Source organism: Pyrus communis, chromosome 3 (assembly GCF_041283825.1).
Source record: "Pyrus communis isolate YQ-2024b chromosome 3, ASM4128382v1, whole genome shotgun sequence".
Taxonomy (NCBI): Eukaryota; Viridiplantae; Streptophyta; class Magnoliopsida; order Rosales; family Rosaceae; genus Pyrus; species Pyrus communis.
The window spans coordinates 14,872,396-14,891,163 of NC_142567.1; the positions used below are offsets into that span (position 1 = coordinate 14,872,396).

At 38.1% G+C, this 18,768-nt stretch overlaps 1 protein-coding gene across 1 annotated transcript in view; it reads right to left on the bottom strand.

Annotated features, from left to right (window-relative positions):
• Positions 1-822: 822 nt before the first annotated feature.
• LOC148697996 (uncharacterized) overlaps positions 823-18,768 on the bottom strand; it is a 48,560-nt gene continuing 30,614 nt past the window's right edge. The window contains exons 2-3 of the mRNA XM_088690353.1: positions 1,643-4,056; positions 823-828 (exon numbers count right to left, since the gene is read on the bottom strand). Of these exons, the coding sequence (XP_088546479.1) occupies positions 823-828; positions 1,643-4,056 (2,420 nt within the window). The remainder of the gene's footprint in view (positions 829-1,642; positions 4,057-18,768) is intronic.

Below are 18,768 nucleotides of genomic sequence, written 5' to 3' on the forward strand. Positions count from 1 at the left end.
TGGTCCGATTGCAAAAGTGTGACCCTCCATCACTAATGATCACTCGTGGCATTCCAAACCTTGCAAAAATGTTAGTTCTAATAAAATCTGCAACCACTTTAGAATCATTAGTCCGGGTGGCCTTGGCTTCCACCCATTTTGACACATAATCAACCGCAAGCAAAATATACATGAAACCATACGATGAAGGGAAGGGACCCATAAAATCAATACCCCAAACATCAAAAATTTCAACATTTAGGATAGAAACCTGCGGCATTTGGTCCCTTGCACTAATACCACCCATTCTTTGGCATTTATCACATGTTAAGCAAAACGTTCTAGCATCCTTAAAAATACTAGGCCAATAAAATCCACATTGTAACACTTTGAGGGCTGTGCGTTGTGTGCCAAAGTGCCCTCCACATGCATATGTATGACAAAAACTCAAAATTGAATGACATTCAGAATCATGCACACAACGACGTATAATCTGATCGGGACAAAATTTCCATAAGTATGGATCATCCCACACATAAAATCGTGCATCATGCCTAAGTTTATCACGTTGGTGCCTAGTGAACTCACTTGGAATACGTTTTGACACCAAAAAATTAACAATATCGGCATACCAAGGTGCACTAACCTTAATGGACAGCAATTGTTCATCGGGGAATGTCTCGGCAATGGGTAAGGCCTCTTCATTGTGCACCATTCGGCTTAGGTGGTCAGCCACCACGTTTTCACTTCCCTTCTTGTCCCGAATCTCTATGTCGAACTCTTGAAGTAGCAACATCCATCGAATTAGCCGTGGCTTGGCCTCCTTTTTAGTGAGCAAGTACTTCAGAGCTGCATGATCAGTGAAAACAATTACTTTAGTACCAATTAGATATGATCGAAATTTATCTAAAGCAAAGACAACGGCAAGAAGTTCTTTTTCCGTAGTGGAGTAGTTCAACTGGGCATCGTTCAACGTTCGTGAGGCGTAGTAGATAACATGCGGCCTCTTGTCCTTTCTTTGTCCTAAAACTGCTCCTAAAGCATAGTCGGACGCATCACACATGAGCTCGAAAGGTAGACTCCAATCCGGTGGAACAATGATGGGTGCCGTGGTCAACAACTCCTTAAGTTGGTTGAATGATGCCGTGCACTCCTTGGTGAATTCAAACGTCACGTCTTTTTGTAGGAGACGGCAAAGAGGTTGTGCAACCTTCGAGAAATCCTTGATAAACCTACGATAAAATCCTGCATGGCCAAGAAAAGAACGAACCTCTCTAACCGAAGTTGGAGAGGGTAAGTGACGTACAAGATCTATTTTCGACTTATCAACCTCAATACCGTTTTCAGAGACTATATGACCTAAAACTATGCCTTGTTTAACCATGAAATGGCATTTCTCCCAATTAAGAACAAGGTTAGTTTCAACGCAACGTTTTAAGATTAAACTAAGATTATGCAAGCAACCATCAAAAGAATCACCAAACACGCTAAAATCATCCATAAATACTTCAATGATTTTCTCAACATAATCAGAAAATATGCTCATCATGCATCGTTGAAATGTAGCAGGTGCATTACATAAACCAAAAGGCATGCGACGATATGCAAAAGTACCGAAGGGGCATGTAAAAGTGGTTTTTTCTTGATCTTCGGGTGTTATGACAATTTGATTATAACCAGAATAACCATCAAGAAAACAATAGAAAGCATAACCGGCTAACCTCTCAAGCATTTGGTCGATGAACGGCAGTGGGAAGTGATCCTTCCTTGTTGCGGCGTTTAGCTTCCTATAATCGATGCACACCCTCCAACCGGTTTGAATGCGTTGAGGAACAAGTTCATTCTCGGCATTTGCAACCACAGTCACTCCAGATTTCTTCGGAACACATTGCACGGGTGAGACCCACTTACTATCCGAGATTGGATAGATTACTCCACAATCCAAAAGCTTGATTACCTCCTTCTTCACAACTTCCATCATCGGAGGGTTGAGACGGCGTTGAGCCTCTCTGGATGTTTTGGACCCCTCCTCTAGAAGTATGCGATGCATGCATGTAGTAGGGCTAATTCCCTTGATGTCGGCCAAGGTCCATCCAATTGCTGTTTTGTACTCCTTAAGCACTCGTACCAATTTGCTCTCTTCTTGTGCCGTGAGTGAGGATGAAATAATGACGGGCAACGTGTCATCCTCGCCCAAGAAAACGTACTTCAAATGACTAGGCAACGGCTTAAGTTCAAGTGTAGGTGGCTGCACAACTGAGGGAAGCATTTTATTAGCCGAAACTGAACTTAAAATAGGGTCCGAATACTTACCCGATTGTAATGGCAATGACTCAAGGGCAGCCACCATCTCAATAATATCCTCATTAGGGGGCACGGCCAAGGATTCCTCATGCATGCCGTGGGGTTCCTTGGTGGTTGTTTCTATGTTTTGCATGTTCCTTCCTTGTGCAATGACCAATTCAAGTGCATCATCCTTCAAATTGTCTAAATAGTCCTGCGCCAAAGAGTTAATTATATCAATAGCAAAACATGAATGATTCTCACTAGGGTACTTCATAGAATCAGAAAGATTGAAATTAATAACTTCCCCATCAAATTCCATGGTCAAAGTGCCATTATATACGTCAATCTTCGTACGAGCAGTTTTCATGAATGGCCTTCCGAGGAGGATGGGCAACGAAGGGGCATGGTCCGATTCATCCATCTCAAGTACGTAGAAGTCCGCCGGGAAGATCAAATGATTAACCTGCACTAACACATCTTCCAAAACTCCCTTTGGATAGGCATTAGATCTATCGGCTAATTGTATGATCACACCATCGTTTTTTAACGCTCCTAGGTTCATAGATGCATAAATTGAATATGGCATGACATTTATAGATGCACCTAGGTCTAACATGGCAGATTCAAACCTAGAATTACCAATAACACACGGAATTGTAAAACTACCCGGATCTTTGCATTTTGGGGGCAGCTTGCGTTGTAAGATGGCTGAGACGTTTTCACCTACTTTGACCACCTCCTTGGTCGAAATCCTCCTCCTATTGGTGCAAAGTTCCTTCAAGAACTTGGCGTACCTCGGGACTTGCTTGATTGCATCCAATAGGGGGATATTAACTTGAACTTTCCGAAACGTCTCCAAAATGTCCTTTTCCGCTTCTTCTTTCTTTGTTTGCTTAAACCTACTAGGAAAAGGAACATTCGCAGGAAAATCATTAGTAGGAACCGAACTTGACACGTTCTTACCTTTATTGGATGAATTGGACGACTTGGGATCACTTGGAACTTGCGGCACATTTGGTTCCACCTTGGCCGTGAGTGGCCTTTGCTCCTCCTCTTCAATTCTCAACTCATCCTCCTCGTTGGAACGTGATTTGGATGGGTTGAGGTCAGATCCGACTTGCTTTCCACTTCGCAAATGCATAGCTTTTGCAGATTCGAATCCACCTTTCGGATTGACCACCGTTGAGCTAGGCAACCTTCCTTGCTCACGAAATTGCCCCATGAACTCGGCAATCTGTCCCACTTGCTTCTCCAAGTTGTCCACCCTCTTGTCTTGGATTTGTCTCTCTTTGTTTTGAGTTTGGACTTCCTGCGTCAAAGTAGTGAGTAATTGAAAAATCTTATCATTATCACTTGAATTACCTACATTGCTTTGGGCAGGTTGTGCTTGGGCTTGTGGTGGTGCCAACGGCTTTTGATAGAAACCCGGGGGTTGTTGCCTAAATCCGCTTTGTTGTTGACCTTGTTGGGGGTCTCGCCATTTGAAATTCGGATGATCACGCCAACCGGGATTGTAAGTATTAGAAAACGGATCACCACGTGTTTGGTATTGGTTGCCATATCCCACGGCATTGAGTGTCTCCCACCCTCCATTCTCGATCAATTGTGGGCATTTGTCCGTAGGGTGTCCTTGCATGGAGCATACGCCACAAGAAGCTACGGTTTTGACTTTTGGACCTTCCACCACCTGAGAAAGCAACGTAGTAAGGTTAGCCATTTGATTTTGAAGTTCGGTTATGGTACTTACCTCATTGACTTGGTGTTGCCGTGGGGTACTCCTCTGTCCAACGCCTTCGTATTGTTGAGCATTCAATGCTCGATTAGCAATCAAGGTCTTTGCAGCCGTGGGGGTCTTGTCCACCAAGGCTCCACCCGCTGAGGCATCTAGCATTTGACGTTCAATAGGTAGAAGTCCCTCGTAAAAGTATTGTAGAAGTAGTTCCTCCTTCATTTGATGCTGTGGACATGAAGCAACCAGAGATTTAAAACGTTCATAATAAGTAGGAAAGGATTCACCTTCATCTTGTTGAATTCCACTTATCCTTTTTCGTAGGAGGATGACTCGAGAAGTTGGGAAAAACTTCTCCAAGAAAGCCCGTTTCATGCTCTCCCATGATGTGACAGTTCCGGGAGCCAATTCGTACAACCAATCTTTCGCTTTCTCTTGGAGAGAAAAGGGAAAGGCCTTCATCTTCAAGATGCTCTCATCTACGTTCACCGGAGTCATGCTTGAGCAAACGACTTCAAACTCCTTCAAATGCTTGTTCGGATCTTCCATGGATAGCCCATGGTACTTCGGAATGTGATGTAATAGGCTTGACTTCAATTCGAACTCGGCAGTCTTGTCTTGAGCCGCCCTTGGGTATTGGATGCACAAGGGTGCGGCATTGGCCAATCCCGAAGCGGAAAGCTCCTTGATTGTTCGGTTGTCCGCTGCCATGTCTACTTCACCCACTCTTGCCGTGGGTTCCTCTTCTTCAAATTCAGAAATGGACTTGGAACTTTCACTTGATTCGCTAGGTTCTGGGTTCTTTCTCTTTCGTCTCAACTCTCGCTCGAAATCGTCGTCAAAGTCCAAGATATGTTCACGAATCGGATGAGAACTCCGAGTCCTAAACTAGTACCTAAACAAGAAACAAAACAAGATGAAGAGTCTGGAATAAAATAAAACAAACGAAAATAAAACAATCCAAGGGATTAGCAAAGTTGCTAATCCCCGGCAACTGATAGGAGCATATTCATGCGACTTAAATGGCTTGTTCTCGTGCATTTACGTTATGTTTCTTTAGTTATTTTAGTACTTTAAGCTATTTTCGTGTGTTTGTAGGCCAAAAGGGCTAAAGGAGCAAAAAGATGCATTTTGGAGACGTTTGGAGCACTTTTGGGCTAAGGATGGATAGCTTATGCTTGGAGCCAAAGTGTTGGACGAAATTAAAAACCTAATTGAAGACCAAAGTGTTGGAACCTTGTTCCTTTTAGTTTTAGGATATTTAAACCTTTCCTATATCCTTAGTCGTGCATAACATTCCAACATTCCACTCCTTCATTCACCACTTATCATATCATACACTTATCTTATCATCACCACATATCATATATTTATTACTTATCATATCATTCATTCATCTACATATCAATAACCACTTATCTTATCACTCAACATATCATACACTTATCACTTATCACTTCCATTCACTTATCACTTATCACTTCCATTCACTTATCACTCACCACATATCATTCATTTATCACTTAACATATCATTCATTTATCACTTAACATATCATACACTTATCATAATCATTCACTTATCACTTATCATAATCATTCACTTATTCTTTCATCATTCAACCACCAATTCAACACATGCATTCCCTTCACATTCACCCACATGCACTCCCACTCTTTAATCATATGCACTCCCATCATAATTCCACCACCAATTCAGCCACAAAACATTATCATTGCACCACATTCAACCACTCCACATCCCTCACCAAGAAATCATTCAACACACATGCATCCTGAAATTCTTTGCCATGCAATCACATGCATTTCCCTTGACATTTTCAGCCATCACACTTCATCATTACACCACCATTCACTCTTTAACCCACACACACTTCACACAAACAACATTCACATGCATTCACATGCATTTCCAACACAAAACACACTCAAAACCGTGGCCACCTTTGCATTTCAGGATTCCCATTTGCATTTTCAGATTTCCAGCTTTCCCTTTTATTTTCCAGCTTTCATTCTTCATCATTGCAGCCATTCCACATGCAATTCTCCATCATTCCTCCACACAAACACCTTAAACAAATAGCCATATACATCTCCACTCCTCCTATAAATACCCTTGCATTCCCATCATTCAAAACATCTCATTTCATACACAACACACCACAAACACTTCCATTCCTTCTCTTTGCCGTGAGTTCCCTTGTAATCCAAACACCATTTTTCCATTTCCCTATTAATCCAAACACCACTCCCCAAACCATTCACACCATCAAACTATCCTTAGACCTTGTGCTACAACAACGAGGAAGAGAAGAGTGCCTAAACGTTCATACAATTCAAGTTTGAGTTGTTGGAATGTTTAGGTGTTTCTTTGATTTCAATGTTTAAATTCAATTCTCTTTGTTTGTACGTATGAGGAATGGAAGAGAAGAGTGCCTAAACGTTCATACAATTCAAGTTTGAGTTGTTGGAATGTTTAGGTATTTCTTTGATTTCAAAGTTATAATAAACTAAACCCCCTTTAGCTAGGGGGTGATTCGAAATATATGTTTATGCTTGCATTTTGATTTGATTAATTCTAATTGCGTTTCATAAGTTGTGGTTCAATTTGTTTAACCGTTTGATTGATAACTTATTTATGAATGTTTATTAAGAATGCGCGCTTAATTTTCATGCATCAATATGACGCTAGAATATAAGTGAGTTTCACCTAATAGTTACGAACTTATATTCACAAGTAGTGGAGGTTGCTTATAAACAATCGCGTTAAATAAATTCTTGGCATAAGTTTCATGCGTAGTCCATAGTAACGAATGCCTCGTCAACACTTAAAGTTTTCATGATGCTTAATGATCTTTGATTGTATCTTTATTGTGCTTTTCACGTAAAGGACTTTTGGAGAATGTTGTGAATTGCGTTGCGCTAACCCATCCAATTCATTAACTTAAGGAAAACTTGACGGTTAATTTAAGCGGACCTAATTGACCCGGGGCGTTGAGAATTAATGATTTGTTGAAATGCAATTGGAAATCGTTTTATTATGCAAGTATAACATATGTGGAGATGAACCCCGTAGCTAACTTTCCATCCATTTGTTCTTTCTTTTCTTGTTTCTGTTTTCATGTTTAATTTAACTTGTTATTCAATTATGTTAAACATGTGAAACTAATTTCTTTTTAGTTAGAGGCGAATTTGAAGCCATGGACATATGTTGGTTATGATTTGATTTACTCCAGTTATGAATTCATGAACTTTAGATGTGGGTTACTTTTCTGTTTTGATTAAGAACTTGTTTATGTATGTGGGTTGAGGGTCGACACTTAATTTGCATGCCTAAGACTTGATGCTAGGATATAAGGGAATTTCACCTAATCGTTATGAACTTATATTCATGAGTAGTAAAAATCGCTAGTCACGATTGTGTTTAGTAAACCCTAGGCTGGATTAACATGCGTATTCCATAGTTATGAATGCCTAGTCAATGTTTATGATTTCCGTTGAACTTAATGATCTTTGTTGAATGTCTCTATCATGCGTATTCCATGTGAGAGACTTTGATTAGGAATAATTTGGTTGTAATGCGTATCCCATTCAATCCAATGAATCTAGGGAAATCTGAAGGTTAATTTAAGCGGACCTAATTAACTTGGAGCATTGTCATTCATCGTTTGTTGAAGTCATAACTGGGAGTCAAATTATATGCTTATGTTCATGTGTGGATAAGGAACCCTCTAACTAGTTTTTCTTCATTCTATTCCATCAATTTCGTTTGTATAATCTGTTTTGTTTCCAAGTTTCTATTTTAGTTTAATTTCGTCCAAAACCAATCCCCCATTTATTTTAAAGTGTTAGATTAGTTAGAAATACATTTATTTTGTGTTTTTACGTTTTTTTTTTTAGTCAAATCCAAGTGATTAACAATCCCTCCTAATCCCCGGTCCAGAACGATCCCTACTTATACATATACTACAATTTGACGAAAAGAGGGTTTAATTTGTGTGCGTATAAATTTCGCATCAAATTTTGGCGCCGTTGCCGGGGATTAGCAACTTTGCTAATCCCTTAGTTCTTTTTTTTTTTTTTTTGGTTTAGTTGTTTTCGTTTTAGTTTCTAACTTAGTGTTGTTTTCTTTGTTTGTTGTTACTTTTGATTTTTGATTTAGTTCTCTTTCTTTTTAGGTACTAGAGAAGTAAGATATGGATTTTGCTAGCATTCAAGCTCAATTGGCAAATCTTACTTCTAAATTGTCGCCGTATGCCGAAAGGACCACAATGCAGAGTGTCCCTTTCAGATTTCCAGCTTTCCCTTTTATTTTCCAGCTTTCATTCTTCATCATTGCAGCCATTCCACATGCAATTCTCCATCATTCCTCCACACAAACACCTTAAACAAATAGCCATATACATCTCCACTCCTCCTATAAATACCCTTGCATTCCCATCATTCAAAACATCTCATTCACAACACAACACCCCTCAAACACTTCCATTCTTTCCTTAGCCGTGAGTCCCCCCTCCCTACTAATCCAAACACCAACCATCTTTCCATTTCCATCACTCCTCACTCCATTCCACAAAATTTGGTGCGAGATTTATACGCACACAAATTAAACCCTCTTTTTATCAATTGTAGTATAGGTGCAAGTAGGGATCGTTCTGGACCGGGGATTAGGAGGGATTGTTAATCACTTGGATTTGACTCAAAAACATAAAAACACAATATAAAACACTAAACTAGACTCAAAGAATTCAAAAATACTTTAAAACATAAACTAAACAGATTCTAAGCATTAAAGAACAAGAAAGTAAAGGGGGGTTTAGGTTTTACGAAAATTGAAATAACGAAACAAGTTAATAAACTAGACAGAATGTAATTATGAATGTGATGGAATTGAATGGATGAATGCTAGCTAAGGGGTTCATCTCCATACATGTTATACTTGCATAATAAAACGATTTCCAATTGCATTTCAATAAATCATTAATTCTCAACACTCCAAGTTAATTAGGTCCGCTTAAATTAACCGTCAAGTTTTCCTTAAGTTAATGAATTGGATGATTGCATACGACAACCCAAAGCATTCCTCACAAGTTCCCTACATGAATTGCATAATAGAGATACAAGCAAGAATCATTAAGTTCTTTGAAAACTATAAGTGTTGACGAGGCATTCGTTACTATGATTGCATGAAACTTATGCCAAGAATTCGTTTAACGCGATTGTTTATAAGCAACCTCCACTACTTGTGAATATAAGTTCATAACGATTAGGTGAAATTCACTTATATTCTAGCGTCAAATTCATGCATGAAAATTAAGTGTGCACTCTCAATAAACATACATAAATAGGTTATCAATAAAACAGTTAAACAAATTGAATTCACAACTTATGAAACGTAATTAGAAGTAATCAAATCAAAATGCAAGCATAAACATATATTTCGAATCACCCCTAGCTAAAGGGGGGTTTAGTTCCTCATACAAAACAAAGAGAATTGAAATTAAACATTGAAATCAAAGAAACGCCTAAACATTCCAACAACTCAAACTTGAATTGTATGAACGTTTAGGCTCTCTTCTCTTCCTCTTTATTGTAGCATAAGGTCTAGGGATAATTGGTTTGGGGGATGGAAGTGTGGAATGGAAGAGGAGTGGTGGAGAAGTGGAAGGGGAATGGAAAAATGGTGTTTGGATTATAAGGGGAGAGATGGGAAGCTCACGGCTAGGGAAGGGAGAATGTGTTTGTAATGTGTTGTGTATGAAATGAGATGTCCATGAATGAATGAATGCAAGGGTATTTATAGGAGTAGTGGAGGGAACATATGGCTATGTCATTTGTAGGTGAAGTAGGTGGATGTTGTAGGTGAAGTGGGTGGATGTTGTAGGTGAAGTGGGTGGATGTTGTAGGTGAAGTAGGTGGATGTTGTAGGTGAAGTAGGTGGATGTTATGTTAAGTGATAAGTGATAAGTGATATGATATGTGGTTATGATATGATAAGTGGTTAAGTGGTGATGATAAGTGATAAGTGCATGTGGGTTAACTAATGAAGGAAATGCATGTGCAATGACAATGTGTTAGAATGGATGTGTGTTATGCATGGCATGATTGGGATTAGGAAAGGTTTAAATGTCCTAAAACTAAAGAGAACAAGGTTCCAACACTTTGGCTCCAATTAGGTCTTCAATTTCGTCCAACACTTTGGCTTCAAGCATAAGCTATCCGTCCTTAGCCCAAAAGTGCTCCAAAAGTCTCCAAAATGCATCTTTTTGCTCCTTTAGCCCTTTGGACCTACAAACACACGAAAATAGCTTAAAGTACTAAAATAACTAAAGAAACATAACGTAAATGTACGAGAACAAGCCATTTAAGTCGCATAAATATGCTCCTATCAAATACCCCCACACTTAGCTTTTGCTAGTCCTCGAGCAAAACAGAAAAACAAAACAAAAAGAACAAAACACAACCTACACCTTCCAACAATCGTATCAGGGACTTCCAATGCACATGACAAGTTAAAAATCATTATTCTCACAGATTTGAGCTATCTTTACACTTAAGTACATTCTTAATCATAGTCACCACATACTAGTTCACAATTAAGCTATTAAAACACATTTCAAATGTAGTAACATGCCTTTAGAGAATTCCCTCAATTTCTTACTAGATGTACTCTCGTTTTTCACACAGATTTTCTGACTACACACCCTATACTAGGTATATGTGAGAAGATTGATGTAAACATGTAGACGAACACTCACATATGTTATAATAAGGAAAGCATTTTCTGGAGTTAATAAGCATGTTTAGATATGATCTCATGAATGGAATGCTACTACTTAGACGCGAGAACCAGTGACACCATAAGCTCATACCAAGTTCAAACTCCACAATTGAAATACATAACACTCAATATAGAAGTCAAAGGGTAGTAACGGGGCTAGGGTATTGGCTAACAATAAAAGGTGAAGGATAAACAAACATTCTTAAAGCAATAGTGAGCAAAGTATTGAATTAGGCACTTAGAATTCCCTTAAGAACGCAGAAGTCAACTTTGAACACCCAAGGGAAAATCACACAAAACTTAGGGCCATATTCAACTTTTTGGACCCTTTCTTCAACCATCAACGCTCGTGAGTTCATTCTTACTTATTTTCACTCCTTTTTTTTTTTTTTTTTTTTTTTTTTTTTTTTTTTCTTTTCTTCTTTTTCTTTTGAATCTCAAAACATACATATAAACGTAAGAACAAACTTTTACTCCCCCACACTCATTTTCTTGCATAATGTAACTCAAAAGGAATTCATTTCAGTCATGCTCACTAAACTTTAAGAACAAGGGTATAGGAAAGTCCTACTCTAAGCTAGGTAAGGGGTGATGTGGGTAAACAAGGAATAAAGGCAAAACGAGGCTCAACGGGGTTAAAACTTACAACATATACGAAGTATGGGAAGTAAGGCTATTTGGCTATGGTGGTGGTCACTACACAACTTCTTCTTGAATATGTGTTATGCAAATCAATAACATGCTTTGAATGAAATGGGCATGAGTTCTAGCATTTGGAACTATATGATGAAACGCCTTCTAAGTAGTAACCAAGCAAAGAATAATGAGATTATGCAACGACTTTAGAAAACAAGAAATCACAGATTATACTCTCCAAAGAACGTTATAGGCTCAAGTCTCTCAGGGTTGTAGCGTTTGTTTGAGTTCCTTCCTTCAAGCATGTTACAAAAACGAATTTTTTTCTTTTATGATTGCATGTGAAGTCATACATTATAACCATAACCAAGCATATACCAAGAGTAAATCAAACTTTTCTCTATGTTTATAACTCTTTCTAACCGTCATGCAATTATAAACCAAATCCTTATCATTGTGTTGGAAGGTACCCTAAGACACAAACACACAAAAACGACTCTTAAAACAACTCTTTTTGGGTTTTTCAAAACAATTTTTCAAATTTTTATGGGATTTTCGAATTATAAAACAAAACACACTAAAACACTCTAAAACAACTTAAAAACACCTTAAAACAGCAAGGAACAACATTTGAAGTTATGGGTGATAAAATCCCACGAATTTGCATTAAATATACTTAGTTACCCCCCCATACTTAAATCAAACATTGTCCTCAATGTTTTAAGCATATGGTTCACACAAAACATAAGTAAACACACAAAAAGCAACTAAACATACTAAACATGGCAGAATGTAATTAACAAAGAGAAGAGTTTAGGGACGCAAATCTGGTTATGGAGTGTAAATTCCCTCTTCTCCTTGGTGATTGTATTGAGGCATGATCTTGGTGATTCCACAGGCTTACTCTTGAACTGGTTTCCGCCCATCATTGATTTTCCTTTGTGTTACTCTTGAACTGGGCAGCAGGATTCCCTTTAGTGTCTCCCCCGAAGGTCTGAGCTTCCTCCTGCTATCTGTTTCTTTGTTCAATCTTTGCAGGAGTGGTCCCTTCTCTGGAAGTGTATCAACCGTTGAAGATGACTACTCGAGAGCAACGCTAGGTAAGCAATCAGGAATAGATTCCAGGCAGTTGGCTCCAGATCGGTAGACTGACTCCAAGTGCCGGCTGATTGCTTCTTTTACTTTGCCATGCAAGTAAGAACAAGAACAAAGAAAAAGACAGGGAAAGAGCATGATATGAGATATTTTTGCTTTTGACCTTGATGATATGAGATACCTTTGCTTTGAAGAAGCGGTGAATGAATCAGCACATGCTTCAATCCGCCGTTTTCTCCTGGGTCATATGTACTCCAGGCATCTGGTATCATCTTTGGGGAAGAAGAAAGAATTGAGTATTTCGAAAGGCTTTGCTGGGAGTGCGCCCTCAGAGGTGAGGGAGAGTTGGGCATTTTCTTCAGGTTTGCCCTGCCATAAAAGACGAAGGTCGACATATATAGAGATAATATCAAGTGGTGGTACTTTTTACCCTTGTCGACAAACGTTTTGATCCCGCAAATCCGGCTTTTTGAAATAGTGGCGCCTCTTCGATCTTTGAATACGCCTCTTCGATTTCTGAGCAGGCGCCCCTTCGATTTCTGAACGACGCCCCTTCGCTTTCTGAACGACACGTGGTAGTGCAGATGCGGCTCCTTTTGACAAAGCTGCACACGTCTTCTGAAAAGCAGAGAAAGCGTCGCCGAACTTTGCGCTTGTCGACTAAAGATGTGTAGTTGCGATGATGGCCTCCACGTGTTTTCAGCTTTGTCAGAAATCTTTTGACAAAGTTGAACGCGTCTTCTGAAAAGCCGAGAACGCGTCGCCTAAATTACGCCGGAAATTCCGGCTTCTTGAATCGGTGGACGCGTCGCCTTGGCTTTTATAGAGCTATCGATCACCACAACAAACACACTCTGAAGAATTCCCATTCTTGAAAATCGACTCCGGCCTTTTGAGAATTAACTCCATCCGCCCCTCTCTTTGAACACTTTTGAAAAATGGCAAACCCATCGAACCTTAGCTTGGAATTGAGCCTTAGCAGTGATACGGGCGCGCCGCGTCAAGGTAACGTATGGCGCCCTTCTTTCTTATCTTCTAACGGTCCTCTCACAGGTGAAGACTCCGTGATGCAGGACGCCACAACAGCTACAATAGTAGCTAGGAACCTCCTCACTCCAAAAGATAGTAGGCTGCTGTCAGGACGGTCCGATGAGTTGGCCGTTCAAGAGTCCCTCGCACTTAGTGTTCAGTGTGCGAGCTCTGTGTCCAACATGGGCCAACGCCTGCTTGCTCGGTCCCGCCAAGTGGAATCGTTGATGGCAGAGGTGGAAAGTCTTAAGCAGGAAATCAAACAGCTTAAGTACGAGAATAGAAGTTTGCATGTGCTTGCAAATAACTATTCGGCTGGAAATTTGATGCGAAATTTATACGCACACAAATTAAACCCTCTTTTCGTCAAATTGTAGTATATGTATAAGTAGGGATCGTTCTGGACCGGGGATTAGGAGGGATTGTTAATCACTTGGATTTGACTAAAAAAAAAAACGTAAAAACACAAAATAAATGTATTTCTAACTAATCTAACACTTTAAAATAAATGGGGGATTGGTTTTGGACGAAATTAAACTAAAATAGAAACTTGGAAACAAAACAGATTATACAAACGAAATTGATGGAATAGAATGAAGAAAAACTAGTTAGAGGGTTCCTTATCCACACATGAACATAAGCATATAATTTGACTCCCAGTTATGACTTCAACAAACGATGAATGACAATGCTCCAAGTTAATTAGGTCCGCTTAAATTAACCTTCAGATTTCCCTAGATTCATTGGATTGAATGGGATACGCATTACAACCAAATTATTCCTAATCAAAGTCTCTCACATGGAATACGCATGATAGAGACATTCAACAAAGATCATTAAGTTCAACGGAAATCATAAACATTGACTAGGCATTCATAACTATGGAATACGCATGTTAATCCAGCCTAGGGTTTACTAAACACAATCGTGACTAGCGATTTTTACTACTCATGAATATAAGTTCATAACGATTAGGTGAAATTCCCTTATATCCTAGCATCAAGTCTTAGGCATGCAAATTAAGTGTCGACCCTCAACCCACATACATAAACAAGTTCTTAATCAAAACAGAAAAGTAACCCACATCTAAAGTTCATGAATTCATAACTGGAGTAAATCAAATCATAACCAACATATGTCCATGGCTTCAAATTCGCCTCTAACTAAAAAGAAATTAGTTTCACATGTTTAACATAATTGAATAACAAGTTAAATTAAACATGAAAACAGAAACAAGAAAAGAAAGAACAAATGGATGGAAAGTTAGCTACGGGGTTCATCTCCACATATGTTATACTTGCATAATAAAACGATTTCCAATTGCATTTCAACAAATCATTAATTCTCAACGCCCCGGGTCAATTAGGTCCGCTTAAATTAACCGTCAAGTTTTCCTTAAGTTAATGAATTGGATGGGTTAGCGCAACGCAATTCACAACATTCTCCAAAAGTCCTTTACGTGAAAAGCACAATAAAGATACAATCAAAGATCATTAAGCATCATGAAAACTTTAAGTGTTGACGAGGCATTCGTTACTATGGACTACGCATGAAACTTATGCCAAGAATTTATTTAACGCGATTGTTTATAAGCAACCTCCACTACTTGTGAATATAAGTTCGTAACTATTAGGTGAAACTCACTTATATTCTAGCGTCATATTGATGCATGAAAATTAAGCGCGCATTCTTAATAAACATTCATAAATAAGTTATCAATCAAACGGTTAAACAAATTGAACCACAACTTATGAAACGCAATTAGAATTAATCAAATCAAAATGCAAGCATAAACATATATTTCGAATCACCCCCTAGCTAAAGGGGGTTTAGTTTATTATAACTTTGAAATCAAAGAAATACCTAAACATTCCAACAACTCAAACTTGAATTGTATGAACGTTTAGGCACTCTTCTCTTCCATTCCTCATACGTACAAACAAAGAGAATTGAATTTAAACATTGAAATCAAAGAAACACCTAAACATTCCAACAACTCAAACTTGAATTGTATGAACGTTTAGGCACTCTTCTCTTCCTCGTTGTTGTAGCACAAGGTCTAAGGATAGTTTGATGGTGTGAATGGTTTGGGGAGTGGTGTTTGGATTAATAGGGAAATGGAAAAATGGTGTTTGGATTACAAGGGAACTCACGGCAAAGAGAAGGAATGGAAGTGTTTGTGGTGTGTTGTGTATGAAATGAGATGTTTTGAATGATGGGAATGCAAGGGTATTTATAGGAGGAGTGGAGATGTATATGGCTATTTGTTTAAGGTGTTTGTGTGGAGGAATGATGGAGAATTGCATGTGGAATGGCTGCAATGATGAAGAATGAAAGCTGGAAAATAAAAGGGAAAGCTGGAAATCTGAAAATGCAAATGGGAATCCTGAAATGCAAAGGTGGCCACGGTTTTGAGTGTGTTTTGTGTTGGAAATGCATGTGAATGCATGTGAATGTTGTTTGTGTGAAGTGTGTGTGGGTTAAAGAGTGAATGGTGGTGTAATGATGAAGTGTGATGGCTGAAAATGTCAAGGGAAATGCATGTGATTGCATGGCAAAGAATTTCAGGATGCATGTGTGTTGAATGATTTCTTGGTGAGGGATGTGGAGTGGTTGAATGTGGTGCAATGATAATGTTTTGTGGCTGAATTGGTGGTGGAATTATGATGGGAGTGCATATGATTAAAGAGTGGGAGTGCATGTGGGTGAATGTGAAGGGAATGCATGTGTTGAATTGGTGGTTGAATGATGAAAGAATAAGTGAATGATTATGATAAGTGATAAGTGAATGATTATGATAAGTGTATGATATGTTAAGTGATAAATGAATGATATGTTAAGTGATAAATGAATGATATGTGGTGAGTGATAAGTGAATGGAAGTGATAAGTGATAAGTGAATGGAAGTGATAAGTGATAAGTGTATGATATGTTGAGTGATAAGATAAGTGGTTATTGATATGTAGATGAATGAATGATATGATAAGTAATAAATATATGATATGTGGTGATGATAAGATAAGTGTATGATATGATAAGTGGTGAATGAAGGAGTGGAATGTTGGAATGTTATGCACGACTAAGGATATAGGAAAGGTTTAAATATCCTAAAACTAAAAGGAACAAGGTTCCAACACTTTGGTCTTCAATTAGGTTTTTAATTTCGTCCAACACTTTGGCTCCAAGCATAAGCTATCCATCCTTAGCCCAAAAGTGCTCCAAACGTCTCCAAAATGCATCTTTTTGCTCCTTTAGCCCTTTTGGCCTACAAACACACGAAAATAGCTTAAAGTACTAAAATAACTAAAGAAACATAACGTAAATGCACGAGAACAAGCCATTTAAGTCGCATGAATATGCTCCTATCAAATACCCCCACACTTATCTTTTGCTAGTCCTCGAGCAAAACAAAACAAAAGAAACTAGAAACAAAACAAAACGAACAAGTAAAACACAACCTAAACCTTCCAACAAACGTCTCAGGGATTTCCAAAACACATGACAAGTTAAAAATCATTATTCACACAGATTTTAGCCATCATTACACTTAAGTACATTCTTAATCATAGTCACCACATACTAGTTCACAATTAAACATTTAAAACACATTTCGAATGCAGTAACATGCCTTTAGAGAAATTGCTCAAATCCTTACAAGATATGCACTCGTTTTTCACACAGATTTTCTGACTACACACCCTACACTAGTTATATGTGAGAAGATTGATGTAAACATGTAGACGAACACTCACATATGTTATAACAAGGAAAGCATTTTCTGGATTTACGATAATGACATGAATATGATCTCATGAATGGAATGCTACTACTTAGAATGAGAACCAGTGATTCCATAAGCTCATATCAATTTCAAACTCCACATTATTGAACACATAACGATCAAGATAGAAGTCAAAGGGGTGTAACGGGGCTAAAGGTGTTGGCTAACAATGAAAGGTGAAGGATAAACAAACATTCTTAAAGCAATAGTGAGCAAAGTATTGATTTAGGCACTTAGAATTCCCTTAAGAACGCAGAAGTCAACTTTGAACACCCAAGGGAAAGTCACACAAAACTTAGGGCCAAATTCAACTTTTTTGGACCCTTTCTTCAACCATCAACGCTCGTGAGTTCATTCTTACTTATTTTCACTCTTTTTTTTTTTTTTTTTTTTTTTTTTTTTTTTTTTTTTTTCTTCTTCTTTTTCTTTTGAATCTCAAAACATACATATAAACGTAAGAACAAACTTTTACTCCCCCACACTCATTTTCTTGCATAATGTACTCAAAAGGAATTCATTTTAGTCATGCTCACTATCAATTAAGAACAAGGGTGTGGACTGTCCTACACTAGGCTAGGTGAGGATAATGTGGGTAAACAAAGAATAAAGGCTAAACAAGGCTCAACGGGGGTAAAACTTACAACATATACGAAATATGAGAAGTAAGGCTATTTGGCTATGGTGGCAACTACACAACTTCATCTTGATATATGTTATGCAATTCAATGTCATGCTTTGAATGAAACGGATATAAGTTCTAGCATTTAGTTCTATCATGATACAATTGCATTCTAAGTAGCAGCCAAGCAAGGAATAATGAGATCATGCAACAACTTTAGAAAACACAGAATCACAGATTATAACTCTCCAAAGAAGGTAATAGGTCGAGTCTCACAAGGTTGTAGCGTTTGTACGAGTTCCTTCCTTCAAGCATGTTACAAAAACCAATTTTTCTTTTATGATTGCATGTGAAGTCATACATTATAACCATAACTAAGCATATACCAAGAGTAAATCAAACTTTTCTCCATGTTTATAACTCTTTTTAACAGTCATGCAATTACAAACCAAATCCTTATCATTGTGTTGGAAGGTGACCTACGACACAAACACACAAAAACAACTTTAAAACAACTCTTTTTGGGTTTTTCAAGACAATTTTTCAAATTTTTATGGGATTTTCGAATTTTTTAGTCAAAACACACTAAAACAGTTTAAAAACATTTTTAAAACAGCAAGGAACAACACTTGAAGTTATGGGTGATAAAATTCAACGAATTTGCATCAACATACTTAGTTACCCCCCCACACTTAAATCAAACATTGTCCTCAATGTTTTAAGCATAGATTCACACAAAACATAAGTAAACACACAAACAACAACTAAACATACTAAACATGGCAGAATGTAATTAACAAAGAGAAGAGTTTA